Source organism: Centroberyx gerrardi, chromosome 22 (assembly GCF_048128805.1).
Source record: "Centroberyx gerrardi isolate f3 chromosome 22, fCenGer3.hap1.cur.20231027, whole genome shotgun sequence".
NCBI classification, from domain to species: domain Eukaryota; kingdom Metazoa; phylum Chordata; class Actinopteri; order Beryciformes; family Berycidae; genus Centroberyx; species Centroberyx gerrardi.
The window spans coordinates 6,557,968-6,575,382 of record NC_136018.1 but is presented as its reverse complement, the minus strand read 5'-3'; the positions used below and the strand labels follow the sequence as shown (position 1 = coordinate 6,575,382).

Below are 17,415 nucleotides of genomic sequence, written 5' to 3'. Positions count from 1 at the left end.
CACACACACACACACACACACACACACACACACATCTACCCTCCTGCTTGTCACTGTGCATAATGATAAGCCCATCCAGAGCACCATCTTGTGGACGTTTTCAACTTTGGTGGGTGTCTAAAACGTCACTTTAGATTACATTCAATTAACCATCTGACTAATCAACTTCAATCAAATGTGTCTGGGAGTTTTTATTTTATTTTTTTTTTCTTTAAGACACGATTTTAATTGCGAATTTAATTTATGAAAATCAATTCTCTGTTGTTTACTTTTAATTATGGAGCATAACATCATTAGCGCTGGCGTTGACTGACTCTCCTTGGCATTAGGTTTAGTGAGACGTAGGCTACTGAGAAAAGTTTTGACGTTTCTTCGTATGAAGCTGAATAAAAGGAATAAGTTTGAGCATAAGCAGCAGAACTTCTTCTATCCTTTACGACTTTCTGTACAATAAAGATGAACAGCAACACTTTCTGGCGACACACACACACACACAACCCACCCACGGATCCTGCTACCCCCTACCAGCTCATGTAGATTACGTTCAAAATCCTGTGTGTGTGTGTGTGTGTGTGTGTGTGTGTGTTGGCATGATATCTCTCTCCCCGGGGTGTGCAGTGTGTGCCACCCCACTGCCTGTGCTCTGGTGCAGCCATCTGGATCACAGTGGGAAGCACCTGCTTGCGGGCTGACACCTTAACACCGCATCTGCTACATTCTCCTCGCCTATCATTTCCCGCTGAAAACCTTTTCCTCTATATAAGAAATAAATGTCTCTGCCCAAAAGGCATTGGTGTAACGCATTTCAGAGCAAATCTGTCCTATTTGGTGAGCTTTCCTGTGATTCTGCCGTCTTTTTGGAACTTTTATTGATCCTAGAAAGCAGGGTTGGGGTCAATTCATGAATGAACCCAATTCCAACTCAACTGAGGAATTGGAATTTGGAAAAAACCTGCAGGAAACAGAACTGGAATTGAATTGGGATGAAATTGTGAAATTCCATGTTTTTTGTTTTAACTTCCCAGTGTTATATTATCAATACTGAATACCATAAAATGTTAAAAGTGCCTTTCAGGTGGTATTTGATGCATAACATGTAATCGTAATACATACATTATGATTGAATGCATTTGATTTGTTTAACTGTCTTTTATGTTATTCATAATGTTTGATTCATAATGTTTAGCAAGTCAAGACAAACTCTCTTAGAAGTGGAATTTCATGGAATTTAATGGAATACAATTCTGTTTCCTGTCATTCCAATTCAATTCACATTCTGTTTCCTTGGAGATGGGTGACATTCCAATTCTAACTCCAGGAACTGAATTGGAATTTACCATGCAGCTCAATTCATGAATGTCCCAAACCTGCTAGAAAGGTTTGCTGCACTTTTTCAGCAACACTCTGCTTCACAGTAAGACAGTTAAACCTGGAAGCTTATACCCAATAGAATAATAATCTACTCTTGGTCACTGAGCAGCTGGATAATACAGGCTATCTTCCCCTATTTATGCATAATATTGTATTAAATCTATCCATTAAGTAAACACAGTACTCATTTTATCTTTATCGCCATCTTCATCTTTATTTAACCTTAAAAATCACATTTTGTTTGCTTATTTATACGTTTTCCTGGCAGAGTCAAGACAGTCAAGTGTTGGGTTTGTTTACCAATCTCACTTAGGTTTTCAGCCTGCTCCAGATTTATTGACCACCTAACTCAGTCAGAAGTCGCCACGGAGACAAGCAATCAGCTGGGCACTGGTATACCCATGACCTCTGATGTCAGGCTGCTGCTGCAGGAAGCACCAGCAGCATACTGATAAACAGCCCACCGCCCGCAGGTGCAGCTGGAAAATCTATAGTTCATCCTCAGTTGCACTCTTAATAAAATGATCATGTGAAAACTCAGAATAATGCTCAAACATATCTGTGTGCATGACAAACCAAGAATGAATTGATCACTGTAAATAATCAATATTAGATACTTAAGGATGCTACATGTGTGGTTTTCTCATTTAAGTGCTGTGAATTTAGTTTTGAGGAAAATAGGTAACACTGATGCTTGTTAACACTTTCACCATTACAAACAGCAGCCCCAATGATCTCCTTTGTGCCTTTGTTTGCACTAAATCAGAGGTACTTTGAACCTAAGAAATCCCTGCTATAGGCATCAAACGCAGCAAAGATGGGGGAAAAATTATTCCCTGGCAGTGTATTACATGGAGGCTATAATGTACTGCCAATGGTTATATAATTTGTTTGACAATGATCTATTTTGCAAATAACCATCATCGGTTACCTTTAATTAATATTGATTCAAGAGAACTGTGAGAACCAGACACCCATATTAACACCTTTTAATATAGAGAGCAAAATAAGCTTAAATATAAGATTTCTAAACAAAAGAATATTACTCTTTCATAAAACAAAAGTCTGCCATCATCTGGACACAATATCACAAGTGACAGTACACCATGCTGTGCTGTCGACTGATCGCATTTTTTTGCATTGAATATGCTGGATGCTTCAAATCATTTTACTATCATACATGCAACCTCTTCCACTTTTCAGTACATCATCTGCACTCCTCATTTTGGTATCAAATGTCTAAATACGTGGGGAGTGAGTTGGTAGTTCATTTAGGACTCTTTCTATTATTTTACATTTCCAACATGCAGAGACATCGCTGGTCGCTCTGTTCGTCCTCAGTATTTGTGACACTGCCATATTCGGTTATAGCTGAGAGAAGAGTTGGGCAGCATTGTCCACGTTTACAGATTCCTTTGGTGGCTCTCTGACAACCTAATAAGACAAAGTTTTACAAAAAAATCAAAATGTTGAATGCTCAATAAGAGTTTTAAAATGTCTGCAACTTTGATGATAAGGCTCCACCTTTACCTTTGCTGGTTTCTTGGGTTCAGGAGCAACAGATTTGGAAACGCTCTTCACATCCCTCTGGACTTCTGTGAAGATCTGATTGAGGCTCTCCACCTTCTCGTTTTTCACTGCATTGATCTGTGAAGCCACAAATTATGCTAGAGCATGTGCAACAACTGCTACGAACAAATGCATACCAAAAAAAGACATAACCGCTGCTTACGTGTTTGAGTGTTGTCGTGACGGGTTTTGCTTTATTCTTGTGCTTCGTTTGCTTGTTTGCCACTTGAAAGACATTCTTCTGTTTCTTCCCTTTTTGTTTATTCTTCGCCATGTTTACCTAGGGAGAGAACACCGATCGTCTTGAATAAGTGCATGTGACAGTTTTCCTTTCTATGCCATGGACAGTGTTTCATCCTGTGCTTTTCGCTCACTGGTTTCAAACCCACAAGTGCTGTGCTTGCTTTCTTCCTTTCAGGGACTGTTTACAAATCGATCGCACCAGCTCACCACTCTTCTAAGCGAGACAGATATTGAGGGCGTTCCTTTATTCCACCTACACTCAGAGGCCACTTCATTAGTTACACCTCTCTGTTTACCTCTCTCAAACAGCTCCCTCCTCCAGACAGTGAGTCACGTATGAATAAAGCACAAAGCATAAAGCATGCAGACAGGGTCGAGAGGTTCGGTTACTGTTCGACTAAATGTTAGTATACATAATACGTGTGATTGAATCAATTTTGAACGCGGTAGGATTGTTTGTGAACGGCCGACCTCCTGGGATTTTCATGCACTAACAGTGTCTGGAGTTTAACGGGAATGGTGCAATAAGCAAAACAAATCCTGTCAGCTGCGGTGCTGTGGGTGGAAACGCACAGTTGTGCTCAGAACGCACAACTCTTTAAAGGTTGAAGCAGATGGGCTGCAGCAGCAGAAGGTCACGCCGGCTTCCACTCCTGTCAGCTGAGAACGAGAAGATGAAGCTGCAGCGGGAACATGATGGCCAAAATTAGATGATTGAAGAGTGGAAAAACATTGACTGGTGCATCGAATCCTGGTTTCTGTTGCAACCAGGGGTGGAAAGGGTACTAAAACATCCCACTCAAGTAGAAGCACTGTTACTTTGCTGAAATTTTGCTGAAATAGAAGTAAAATTACCGGTGTAAAAATCGACTTGAGTAAAAAGTAGCTCATTTAAAATGTACTCAGAGTTAAAGTTACTGAGTTACTTTTTAGAAAAGAGAACGTTGTTAGCTGTGATCTTTTCCATGTGGTCCTACAACGATGAGAGGAAAGAGTTCAAACTAGATTCTTTTAATTGGAAAATTTGGAAATTACAAAATAAAGTGCACAAACAAAGTAAAGCCAGATTACTCTTCTCTTCTTTGCTGACTGACCGTTCACTGTGAATGGCTCCACAGTTGGCTAATTTACGATTGTCCAGTTTCTGTCACTTATGGAGAGCCACAAAATCTGCACTCTGTAATGGATGTGATTTAAAATGTAGTGAAGTACAAAAACATGCTTGAGTAAAAGTAAAACTACTGACTTTTAAAAATACTCAAAAAAGTAAAAGTACATAAAAAAGCTGCCCAATTACCATAACAAGAGCAAACGTAATTAGTTAACTTCCATCCTTGGTCAGGAGGAATAATGGGAAAGTGCACAAAGTAAAGCCAGATTACTCTTTTTTGCTGACTGATCGATCTCTGTGAATGGCTCCACAATTGGCCAATTTATGATTGTCCAGTTTCTGTTGCTTGTGGAAAGACACAAAATGTGTATTCTGTAATGGATGTGATTTAAAATGTAGCTAAGTACAATATCACAGAGTTTAAAAAAAAAAGTACACAAAAAAGCTACTTTACAGCAATGTGAGTAAATGTAATGAGTTACTTCCATCCTTGGTTGCAACATGCTGATGGCAGGGTCAGAATTTGGCAGAAACAACACAAATATATGGATCCTTCCTGCCTGGTGTCAACAGTACAGGCTGGTGAAGGGAATGTTTTCTTGGCACACATCAGTACCAATGGAGCAGCGTTTGAACACCACAGTGTACTTCAACATTGTTGCTGGCCAGATGCATCCCTTTATGGTCATTCTGTTTCAAATGGATACGTGCAGCAGGATAATGCACCAAGTCATGAAACACAAATCGTCTCAGGATAGTTCCAGGAACATGACAGTGACTTTACTTCACTCCGATGGCCGGCACAGCGGAGTGCCTTTGGGATGAGGTGGATTTGGGACAGGATGGTACGTAGCATGAAGCACTAAATCTGCAGGAACTGAGTGATGGATCAAGAAACTGCTGAGGAAATCAGGACTCAGTTCAGGCTAGGAGAGTCCAAGAGTACGGCTTCTTTATTGCATGCATATACTGTACGTATGGGTCAACATACAAAGTCAGAGCATGTCTAACAAGAAGGCTACACACCTCAGAGAAGTAAACAAGGGCCTAGCTACGTACTTGGCCTCGAAACATTTAAAGATTTAAGACATGTATTCAGGCTGTTCTGAAGGCAAAGTGGGGGTGTGCCTAATAAAGTGACCACTGAGTGTATAATCAACCCAGGAGTCAAGCCTTATGACCTGCCTGTCGGAGAATACATTTAAATGAGTCTACCTTTATCCCCATTACTCTGAATAAGGCAAAAAACGACTAGTCAGCCACAAAATTACAAATGTTATAACCCAGTATGTAACTTTAGTTATGGAGTATGTTGAGTATGTATATGGGTTTGCGTGTTAAGAGCAGAGTGTGTAACGCTGCCCCTACTTCAAACCAGTTATTAAACAGGAAGGACAGACAGTTTCTGATAAAGTCGAATACAGTTGCTTAGTAACACGTTTTAGCAAAACAACGCGAAACAATATGCGCGTATGCTAATTTAAATGTTAACATAAAAAATAAAAACAAAGACAGACCTTGTTAGAGAACTAGTTGGTGTTGATGTCCTCATGTGCTGAAGTGTGCCCACTTCGTGACGTCATTTGCGTGCGACAGTCGTTGAGTTCCAACATTATCAACAGTGATTCCATTTCATTTTTTTTTATTTTCTTTGTCTCGAAAGATCGCTCAAATTAAACACAGCGAGAAATTAAAGATTATATACAAGTTTAAATGATCTATGGTATTGATTATCATTATTTTTCGTCAAGATTAGCCTAAAAACTAAGAAAAGGGGAGCAGAAGGAAGTATCGATATATGTTGGAATGCGTCCGCAGCCTAATCGTCGATTTAAAGCGCTTAATATGGACGCAAGGGTGTGCCGGGAGGGCGGAGTTGTTGTCTGTAGGGTTATAGGTCCAGTTCCCTGTTGAGGTGTGGAGGTTTCCACAGGGAAGATGAAACTGTTGTACAGATTGCAGATTGTAATATAGGCTACAGGGTGTAAAACACTGACAGCACAATACTTGGGTTTGTGGTGACTGTTATGTACTTTATGGTATGATGGTATTATGCTACTATAGGATTTTCTGTAGTATTTTATTTATTTATTTATTTTACCTATATTCACTGCATTATAAAGTTTTCTTGTGATATTTGTATAGTATCATCCTTCTAAAATGTATAGGATTACTATAGTTCTTTATCATAAATAACAATCACAAGAACAACTGCAATAACAATAATAATAATAATAGTAATAATAATAATAATAATAATAATAATAATAATAATAATAATAATGACATCTCAGCCCAAACCTAAAACAAATTATAAAACTGCACTGATTGTTACTTAGATGAAAATTTAAAGTTAACTATGACAAAGAATAACGTGTATTTATTTTCATTTTAGAAGTAAAAAGTAAGTAGCCTATAAAAATACACACAACAATACCTCTGAACTGGCCTTTGGACTACAAGCCCTTGTAGTCTCATGGGTAAACAGCAGGTGGCAGCTTCACATCGCCGCAGTGCACAGAGTGACTCCTGTGTTCATCACTTCACACTTCTTCTATCACCTTGTGCAAAACCGAGAAAGAAGAAGCAATGGCCATATTTAGAGAGCTGTATCATACATGAAAGATGGAAACAGATAGTCACTAGGCTTCCCATTATGCATGCACTCATAGATGTGGGAGGAGACAGGGGGACATGTTCTCCTTAGTATTAGGAGAAGGATGAAATTGATTGATATGCTGCTTCAGCCGTGCGTCTGAATGAATGCCCGCTCCTCAACCCAGAGTTGAAATCAAACCCGCGCCCTTGCGTCCATATAGGCTACAACAACAGACAGTGTGGGATCAATGAGGATGCACAAATTGTAGCCTATAAACATGACTGCAGTGTAATAACAGGCATATAAGCGTCTATTGTCTATCAGAGAGTAAAAACTTTGTATAAACTCATAGTTTTATTGTAATTAAATAGTGTATATGTTGATATACAATTTAATAGCCAATTGGTCTGATTGATCTACTGTAATTTTCCGTTATCGGCCCGGCTAGCTCAGTCGGTAGAGCATGAGACTCTTAATCTCAGGGTCGTGGGTTCGAGCCCCACGTTGGGCGGTGCAGCTTTTGGGCCATAATGTCACCTAGCCTATAGGAGTTGGAGAAACCGTTCTGTAACTGAAGCACCCCAACCCAAATACAGTGTTTGCAGGCAGGCACACATGACATAACTGCCCTGTAACAAGGCACACGGCCCTTATCAATTGGGGTTTACGCTATGGAGTGGCATCACACATTGTCATTATTTTGCACATACCTAGGCCTATTGAAGTCAAATCACCGTTTGAATTAGCTGGTTTTATTATTATTATCTACAACTATCATTTCCAAGATGGCTAAAATGATAGCCTATTTGTGTCCATTTAAATTGCCTTTTCCACTCAAACAACTTTCTTAATAATCAAACAAGAAATCAACGAGTAATCCAAGTTACATGTGATGTTTTTCAAAAGCAGGCTATCCTTAACGAAAAATCATTATAATATTCCTGCAATAGCTATTCCTAAAGGACTTAAAGTTGATGTGGATCTCAATAGTGAGGTTACAGTGAGTTTATCGTGCCTTATTAGTGTTTTCATTATAATGTTCCTTTTCTGAGATATCTGCATAGTTTATCATTCTAAATGTTTTTCATTCTATTGCTGTACTTCTTTTTTTAATGCGATAGGCTAACTGTTTTTCGGCTATTTTAAGGCAGTATGGATCAGTTTGGCTGTCAGACGGCTACTGTAATCCCGTTACTTCCCAATCCTGTCAATAGCCTGCAGTTAAACCTGCCGACTGAGAGGTGGAAATGCGCCCTGCAAGCACATGGTAATCAGGGAATATCCACCTCCACCAGCTCACCCACGCATTTCAATGAAGACTATATACTGCAGAGAGAGAGAGAGAGAGAGAGAGAGAGAGAGAGAGAGAGAGAGAGAGAGAGAGAGAGAGAGAGAGAGAGAGATCCTCATTGATCCACAGTATTGCAGTATTGCGGCGCATCTAAACTCCTCCCGGTCATTGCGCGGACATCATGTGGCCGAGTCCACCAGCCTGAGGGACACGGCCGCTCACCGGGGACTCTCTATATAAGCTCTGTCAGCTGTCAAGTGGAGGACACTGGCTGTTTCGCACCAGGGGACGACGCACTTTAGGGGAATTACAGCTCTAGATACCCATAGATCCAAACTGTAACAATGTCTCACGCATGGGGATACGCAACGGACAACGGTGAGGCACTTTTAGAATACGCATAGGCTTTAACCTAGCGTTAATATAGAGTGGGACCTGTTATAATACCACGCATGTCAGCGAGCAAGTGCTGAATGAGTGGAAAGACAGTGGCCGTGCGCGCGTCCGTGCATGAGTCATTGCAGAGATTTTAATTCATTCCTCTTTGGGGGTTTTATATTTTGCGCGTTTTAACCACCTCACCATCCCACAAAAACCTGCAACTGATCTCATGAATGAAATCCATATCTTAACAATAAACATTCCATCCTTATGTCATTTTTAGGACCAGAGAAATGGGCTGATAACTTCCCTATTGCCAACGGACCCCGCCAGTCTCCCATTGACATCGTACCTGGCGAAGCATCATACGACGCCGGGCTGAAGCCGCTCAGTCTGAAGTACGACCCTTCCACCTCCCTCGACATCCTCAACAACGGACATTCCTTCCAAGTGACCTTCCTTGATGAGACCGACAGCTCAAGTTAGTGTAACATTAATATTTTATTCATGCAGACAGCTCAGTGTGTGGCTTGAGGTGGTCTCTCCGCGCTCTGATTGAGAAATGTGAGTTGGCATCTTCATATTTTCTGTGAACCTGGTGAAAACACGTTCTTTCCTCTCAGTATATCCAATTATTGCTACAGTATTTTTTGTTTTCCGTTCAAAGTCTAACTGAAAGTTGCCATAATAGAGTTATAGGACTCAATACTGTTATAAATCTAAAGGCAATCAAGGCCCCATGGTGATTTAAAGGATGCAGTACACAATGCGTCATTCAGTTTTAATGGATGGCTGTTGTGTGTTTGGTCTGCATCTCTATAGACGGATCCATCTCAAGGCTCAAGCAGCTCCATTTAGTGCAATATTAATATTAATATTAATGCACGAGACAGGGATGCGCCCCAGATAACTTGGCACCTTATAGGACCGCAGCAATATTGAGCAAAAAATGCAAAAATGCTGTTTTATCATTTTTTATCAGGCTATTAAACAGCATTTGTTTAATAAAAGAAAATTGCCAACAGACGCGTCTTGGGAATAGTGTGGAGGAGATCCATTCAAAACCCACGCACAAGACATGTAGACAATAGTGACTGAATTGGTAATGTAACCCCTGGTAAACCTTTCCCACGCCGGCTCTTTTGACTCCCGATGAGGTCAAAAGCCGAAAAACGAAGGTTACTTCTTGCAAACAGATCTTAGTTAACCATTAATGTGTCGAGGGTGCATAGGAATGTGTTTAGTGACCGTATAAAACAAGTGTGATCCGACTCTCCTTTTAATGAAAATTGCATGATTAAATATATTTGCACTCTTCAGTCACGCTGAGCCTGTCCCATCGCATTTAGATTAGACTGTAAAATCCCTAAGCAGCAGTGCAAAGTCAGGAAAGATGATTGATTTTTTAGGCATAAAGACAAACTAATGAAACAAGGGTAGCTTCATACTGTTAAATATTAAGTGGGGTTGTTTCCATGTTGCTGGAAAGCTTTTTGCATGTCCTTAACTGATCTGAGTTAGAATATTGAAATGTATGGTTGCACAATGGTTGCTTCAAGTGGATAAAAAAATAGAAAATAATTGCATAATTATTGCTAAGATACTCTTAGATAAGGTGTATTTGTCATCCTTACTGTGCTTATTTCTCATGAACTTCCAATAAGAGATATGCCTGCTGTCATAGTCATGCATCCTGTGTGCGCACAGTGGAAAAAATAATATCACAGCTTCTCTATATGCACTGTTCAGTATATAGCTAATGTTATTTGTGCAAAGTAATCCCACTTAAGACATGCACACCCTCCTGCTGGTTTGCTTCAAGATCAATTCTCCACCTTCTTATCATGTGAAGCCAACTGTTGTGAAGCAAATATCCTGTTTGGAGAGGACAGTGCGTTTCTGGCATCAGCATTGACTGACACAGGGCTGGAAATAGAACAATATACAGGATTATCTGCTACTGCATCGACTACTTTGTATAAATAGATCCCTTATGTAACGCAGAGGGGAGGTTTGATGTTAACAATACCTGGACATCATCTTGGACTGAATCTAACCTTCAGTTTATTATTATTTATGGTTTATTTGATAGGGACAGATACAATATACATAGACAAACTAAGAACAGCTATCCAATGCAAGTATCATAGTGTTTATAGCGGATGATAATTTGCAACACCCGTCCCTAGTTTGACCAGGGATTACACAACAGGAACTGAGTCTGCCTCCATTTCATAGGGAGTCTGTCTGTCTCTGATCCATACGTGTTTGTGCGTTTAAGTGTGTGTGTGTGTGTGTGTGTGTGTGTGTGTGTGTGTGGGCAGTTCTATCGCTGTATAACAAAACTCAACGCAATCAAAGAACTCAAAGAACTATGATCATCCATGATGATGATCTCAGGGAGGCTGTACAAAATGTGTCGTTCTAAATCAGTGTGGGTTTAATGGATGGGTGTTGTTTGTTTGGTCTACAGCTCTGGAAGACGGACCCATCTCAGGGATCTACAGGCTCAAGCAGTTTCATTTCCACTGGGGAGCGTGTGACGACAGAGGCTCTGAACACACTGTCGCTGGGACCAAGTATCCTTGTGAGGTAACGGCCCACTGAACCATCATACACATCCTGGAATATTTACATGGCTACTTTTGTTTTTGAGAGTTTGAGGTGATAATGAGTAAATGGCAGATGGGAGTTTTAGTTATGCTAAGAGCTGCTCTGCAGAGCTGCTCTGGAGGCAGAAATAATCTCATTGGTTGAGTTAAACCTCAATGGGCAGAGCCAAAGAACCAGTTTTTCTCGGCTAAGGAACGATAGGCTGAAGCAGTGAAAAAGGCAAGAGGTAAGAGAAGAGGTAGCTAAAATTAACAAGCTCTTCCTACTAACTAAAAAAAATGCAATCTAGCCATACTAAATTATCCAGGTAAACTGGTTTGCCTGGCTGCCTTCCAAGTTCAAACTAGCCTATAGCTATTTAGGTAAGCTAGTTAGCTAGCTGCTGACTTTCCAAGATCACAAATGGTCATGAATGAATGAAAGAAGTCAATGGTATTCATATGTTTTATTATATTTTGACCAGAGTTCCTGATTTTGCCGTCCAAGTTTGCCAGTTAGCTAATCTGCGCTCCAAAAAATTGTGATTCTTTGACTCCGCTCACTGAGGTTTAACTTTATTTCTGCCTGTAGAGCAGCTCTGCCTCCAAGAGATGTTTGCATAACTAAAACTCCAATCTGCAAGCAAATTTGTTTTTCTTTAATACAATTTTATGAAACAAGTTCCCAAAATGGTGTTTCAAGTCTTTTGGTCTGGCACCATCAAGTCTTTTTCCACTAGCTTCATCCAAAAAAGCACATTTGGAGAAAAGTTCAATTTCTTTCTTTGAACAAAACTCACTTCTATCCACATAGGCTATCTGCTTTTCACTGAATAGAAGCCTTCAGGCGTGAAACTCTACAATTGGTCTAAACCACTCTACAAAAGGTCCTAAAGCTAAGGGAACAGAACTGACAGGCGTCCCAGGGCTCTGAAAAGGGACGAATCTTTGAATAATCTAGTTATGAATGGCTTTGTCCTGTTTTCTTTTCTTCTTTTCCAGCTCCATCTGGTGCACTGGAACACAAGGTACGCTAGCTTTGGTGAAGCTGCCAGCCAGCCTGACGGACTTGCTGTTGTAGGAGTGTTTCTCCAGGTCAGTAGCAATGGTAGAAGCTATTTCAGTATTACATTACAACGCATTGCATTACTGTGATTTACTGAGATGTCTAGTTTAATTAAAAGGACAACGCTGTAATCTTTTGATCATATAATTGACCTTTGACGATATGTGTATGATTGTTTTTCAGATTGGTGCTAAAAATGACAAGCTTCAGAAGGTTCTTGATGCCTTTGATGCCATCAAGGCCAAAGTAAGTCTATAAACTCTTATACTATTGATGCTGATTAAGTTGTTTGCCTGAATCAGTCAATAATAATACAATTGGTCTGCTCTTCTTCACTTTCTGTGGCTTCCTGCTTTGTTTCCAGGGCAAGCAGACCACCTTCACCGACTTCGACCCCGCTACGCTGCTCCCAGGTTGCCTAGACTACTGGACGTACGACGGCTCTCTGACCACACCCCCTCTGCTGGAGAGCGTTACCTGGATTGTCTGCAAAGAGCCAATCAGTGTCAGCCCTGACCAGGTATGACTGGTCACATGACCCCATTCACTTGTCCAAGAGGGATTTGACTCTCTCTCTCTCTCTCTCTCTCTCTCATGCTGGCTGTGTGCCCATAGTCTAGAATAGCCTCGTCTGCAAATCCTCTCTTTTATTACTATCCAAATCAAGGAGCTGATTGTTGAGATTAGCTGCATGGCTGAAACGAGAAGAAGAAACCCTCTTAGCTCGATGAAACGCAATACAGCAGCAGAGAGGTGTACCTATTTCACTTTAGAAATATAAAACTCACACTTGCCCAACAAGAGCAGCTGAAGTCTCATCAAACTTCACACAGTTCTAATCATGCCTCCTCACAGTAACCCATTCTGAATAAAATTTGTGAGAGTCACTGTGTGGGAACCGACTATGGTGTGGTGCAAGCAGGAAATGTTCATGCCACACAAAAAGTGCATACTGTAGATGCAGATACCATAGCTGCACTGTGATGTGTGGTTTGAACTTTGGCTGAATAAACACAGCATACATTATACCCGCATTTGCAAACTATTTATTTACCCAAATATACAGTATGTAATCCTACCAGTGAAATGTTATTTTACTTCTGGCCTCCCATTAATTTATTTCGCCCAGTTAAGCCCACACTGTCTCCTCTCTCAGTCCTGCCCCTTGTAGCTGGAGTCTTTCGGCCATGTGAAAATTAACACTGCCTGGTGAAATGTTTATTTCAATGCCGGCGAGTAGGTGTCTCAAGGGTAAACATGGGGTGTGTGTGCATGACCTTTAGACGTGGTGCCATGTATGGCTAGTACAGCAAATAATGACAAAGAAGTCATTCATGCACAGTAAGAGCCATTACTGATAACACTTAAATCAAAGCGTTTGTTAAGCATTTATTATCAACTAATTATTAGAAGTTACACCCACAAATATCCTGAATGATTTTGTGCCAATGATTAATTGTTACTTGCTGTGTCCATTAAGAGGACTTTATACATTATATTGAAGTGGCTGAAGCTGTGTAAACCTATTGCCATGGACTTGTTCATTAGCCAAAGTTAATGGCAAATCCCTTAAATAGGTCATCTGATACCATCCTGTTGCTGCTATTGCAATGACTTGTTCTTCTTGCTCTGACATAAGCGTCAACCAGAAAAACAGATAAGCTTCATTCCACGAATCAACGCACAGAATCCAAATCAGCGAGTCAGCCAAAGCGCTCAACTTTATCTTTGCGTCTGGGGTGAGGCTGGTGATGTGTTGGGTGAGTGACAGTCACAGGAGGTCAGCAGGAATGACTAACTCTATGACCGTCTTCTTCCCTCTGACAGATGGCCAAATTCCGCGGCCTGCTCTTCTCCGCCGAGGGCGAGTCCGACTGCTGCATGATGGACAACTACCGCCCTCCTCAGCCCCTCAAGGGCCGCAACGTCCGCGCTTCCTTCCAATAATACCCCCCTCCCCCCCTTTCCCTTGCCCCTTTAGCCCCCGCTGCCCTCTCCCTTCCCCCAGCTTAGTGAGACACCCAGAATTACCTCTCTTCCAGTGAGCCACAAAGCACACATATCTCTCCGTCCAGTTTGTTTTTAAAAAGAAATGAAATTCCTGTGGCCCATTCCTACAACGCTGGGCTGTCTTACTGTGAAATGGAGCACTTGCAGCATCAACCGTGTTTGTATATCTGGTTCCCTGTATGATAATAAGCCAGCGAAGACGCCCTGTCATAATTTATTTCAGAAGACAAACACCCCACGGTGGCTCTGCGACACGTTTACCGGGATTTCGCATCTGGTGCCAATGTTTTTCCAGACATCAAACTGTGGTGTGTAGCTCCTCTTTGTGTCAACCAACAAGCAACATGCAAACAAAGCTGATGCTGAAAATGTAGAAATACAGTCGAAATGATGCTGTCGAGCCAGCAGGAAGCAGAAAACACACGCGGGGGAGTAGGCAGTGGGTGGATGAAACTATATCACCATCTGTGAGGAGGGCAAGGTGCAGAGAAAGACGCACATTCAGAGACACACAGATACACAGGACACACACTCATCCTGCCAGTCTGTCTGTAATCTCTGACTGACTGCCTGCCTCAGGATCACAGCAGCTTAATGAAACACCGCGGCCGCTTCCATCACACCCGATTGACTCAGAAAATCCCCCTCTGGCACACATGCAACGTCACACGCACTGTCTCATGCAGACATGCACACAGGCTGTGCCTATAGGCGCTGACCTGCTTATTGATTTTCATTCTGTGTACAGCAATACAACAACAGAGGACATGCTGCTGCTAGTGCTAGCTACTGAGCTCCATCATAACAATGGCTTATTTCTCCATTTTAACAGCCTAATCTTCAAAGCTTTATTTCATGTGTTGTCATCCCATGTTGTATTTTTAGTAACATTATGGATGTTTTTTAGCTTGACAGCTTATGCAAAATTAAATGTTTTAAGTGATTCCTGGATTGTATTTTGTAACCAAACAGTCCTCTGTATTTTTTGTTGTCCTGATGATAGAACAATAGAGAGGAATGGCCCTCCTTCAGAAATTACAAAAATGTGAAAAAACCCCTTCATGTCTTCAAGACCCATTGTGTCATGTGCTAATGCTTAAAACGCACAGTCGCCTTGTAAGCGATGCCATAGTGGCTAATGCACAAAGCCAAGGAAGAAATTAACCTGCCAACCGATAAGTTTATAGTGTCACCCTGCTGTCAGGCCCTATATAGGAAACCAAATTAAAAGATCATGTGAGGTCACCCTCAGTTTTGGGACCACAGAATCTTGCCCTGTCAGCATTTCTAAAACAATGATGAAGTTTGACAGAAATCATGTATTTCCAGAATGGATGATTGTACTTGATAATTAACTTAAAAAAAAAAAAAAAAAAAAAAAAAACGCCTTATGCCAATCGTTGTTAGGGCCGTCCTGGGAGTATGTCTTGTTGTTATGCTATTTTGAAAGTGGACGTTTTATTAGTTAAATAAATATATTTTATGACTAATCTGTGTCTCCTGTACTTTGTCTGCACTCTTATGTCTCTTACCTTTTTACAATCCAGTAAACTCTAAAAATTAGTGCATAATGCTGTTTTTTAGTTGGGTTTTCTGCCTTTTTTCTCAGCAGCACTGTAGTAGATAGCTAGGCTAATTCATACCTTTCATATATCTATTGTATATATACTTATTTCTTTTCTTTTTTTGGTAAATGTGCTTTCAGATAATGAAGGTATTGTATAAGTGTTTCTCTTTTAGTAAGTGAAGGGTCATTCTACTAATTATCAATTATTATTATTAATCCAATAATTCAATTCAATTTTATTCAGTCTTTACAGCTAAAAAGCCTTGCTTAGCACTCAGTCAGCTGCTCTTGTATATTCCCCTTAGTGACTCCATTTTGACCTACCAACCCCTGAACCCCGACCAGCAACAGAGTCACATGACTGCCTGATTAACACCTAACATCTGACCCCCGACATCCCAACTGTCTTCTGAAGCATGACCTCATTTTTCCACCAAAATAAGGGATTCCAGATCCCGCCCCCTTTCAGTTTAACAGCGGTGCAAAATGATTGGTTGTAATAAACTACCAACAACACTAATGTTGACATTTTTTTGTTTTGGAGGGCTCCTCTATGATGCATTTATGTATTTGTTGAGGTGGATTCTGATTGGTTTTGATTAGCTTAATTAGCTTAGCATTCCAGCTTTTCGTGGCTTTGTGACGCAAGGATAACCCAACGTCCGCACCACGTTTGCAAAATATTTTGTTTTAAATTCAGTAATATGATAAAATATGTAATAACTTTGTCAATTCCACTTCCATTATTTCGCCCATTTTAAGAATAGAACGATTGGAAAACGGGATCCAAACGTTCCCATTCATTTTCACCATAGGCAAAAAAAAATGGATTCGGATAGAATGTGAAAGCTCCAAAATGACGACTTGAGAGGATGATGCACATATTAGATGTTAGATGTCTGACAGCACCAATCAGATGATGGGCAACGGGTGATGATGTCATATCACCCAGATGTGGGGGCCAGCAGGAAGAGGAGGCGGTCCCAACACTGCTGGCTGCTTTCACCTCAGTGTATTGAAGACTCCAATCAGCAAAAGCATTTCTCCCTCCATCAACCACGAGGGAACATTTATGGTCACACCTCTCTGGTAAAAAACATTGACAGGAAGACGAGACAGATTCTAATGAAAGAGGTGTCAAGTAACATTTTTACCTCCTCTCCGTGAAGGTGAGAGCTTCTCAGCCTCTCAGCCTCTCAGTGTCTCAGCTGGGCTTCAGGCTCTGCTGAGGAATGTGTGTTTCTTTCTCTGGTCCAGTGGAACACACAAAACTTGGCTTGACCACGCAAAGCCCTGAATAGAGCTGGCCTCGTCCCCAGTTCATCCCCAGTAATAGAGCTGGCCGGTCCCCAGTGTACCCTCAGCCAAATGTAGCATGCATCGTCCAAAAAAACACGAGTCAATAAAAAATATGAGCTATGGCCTACTGAGATGCATGTCTATGTCTAACCTGCTGAGAATCAGTAACATACACAAGTTAAACCTTCAATCCCCTGCCTGATAGAAGAAGTGTGTGTATAAATGTGGGTTTGTGGGTGCGATCACACCTACAGTTTGTGCCCTTTTGCATTTTCATTTTTGGTTTGTCTATGTTCTCACTGCCCAAGCAAACAAAA

At 41.0% G+C, this 17,415-nt stretch overlaps 2 protein-coding genes and 1 non-coding gene across 3 annotated transcripts; 2 read left to right on the top strand and 1 right to left on the bottom strand.

The window, feature by feature from the left end:
- Positions 1-2,344: 2,344 nt before the first annotated feature.
- Positions 2,345-5,955, bottom strand: rbis (ribosomal biogenesis factor). The gene is made up of 4 exons (XM_071895505.2): positions 5,812-5,955; positions 3,104-3,220; positions 2,902-3,018; positions 2,345-2,805 (listed from the first exon to the last, which is right to left on the bottom strand). The coding sequence occupies exons 2-4, from the start codon at positions 3,212-3,214 to the stop codon at positions 2,737-2,739; spliced, it is 297 nt and encodes a 98-aa protein (XP_071751606.1). The 5' UTR covers positions 3,215-3,220; positions 5,812-5,955; the 3' UTR covers positions 2,345-2,736.
- A 1,376-nt stretch (positions 5,956-7,331) lies between these two features.
- trnak-cuu (transfer RNA lysine (anticodon CUU)) lies at positions 7,332-7,404 on the top strand. Its single transcript has one exon. It is a non-coding gene; the product is annotated as a tRNA-Lys (tRNA).
- Positions 7,405-8,362: 958 nt separating this feature from the next.
- Positions 8,363-15,722, top strand: LOC139908679 (carbonic anhydrase 1-like). The gene is made up of 7 exons (XM_071895422.2): positions 8,363-8,562; positions 8,849-9,046; positions 11,039-11,157; positions 12,159-12,251; positions 12,406-12,468; positions 12,587-12,742; positions 14,050-15,722. Exons 1-7 carry the CDS (start codon positions 8,529-8,531, stop codon positions 14,167-14,169), a joined length of 783 nt encoding a protein of 260 aa, XP_071751523.1. The 5' UTR covers positions 8,363-8,528; the 3' UTR covers positions 14,170-15,722.
- The last annotated feature ends 1,693 nt before the right edge of the window (positions 15,723-17,415 follow it).

Bases quoted from the DNA above. Each gene is read 5' to 3' on its own strand.
- rbis (XM_071895505.2), bottom strand. From the start codon at position 3,214: ATGGCGAAGAATAAACAAAAAGGGAAGAAACAGAAGAATGTCTTTCAA. The intron at 3,019-3,103 runs GTAAGCAGCGGT...GTGGCTTCACAG, and splicing joins TCACGACAACACTCAAACAC to ATCAATGCAGTGAAAAACGA. The intron at 2,806-2,901 runs GTAAAGGTGGAG...TTGTCTTATTAG, and splicing joins AACCCAAGAAACCAGCAAAG to GTTGTCAGAGAGCCACCAAA.
- LOC139908679 (XM_071895422.2), top strand. From the start codon at position 8,529: ATGTCTCACGCATGGGGATACGCAACGGACAACG. The intron at 8,563-8,848 runs GTGAGGCACTTT...TGTCATTTTTAG, and splicing joins GGGATACGCAACGGACAACG to GACCAGAGAAATGGGCTGAT. The intron at 12,743-14,049 runs GTATGACTGGTC...TCCCTCTGACAG, and splicing joins TCAGTGTCAGCCCTGACCAG to ATGGCCAAATTCCGCGGCCT.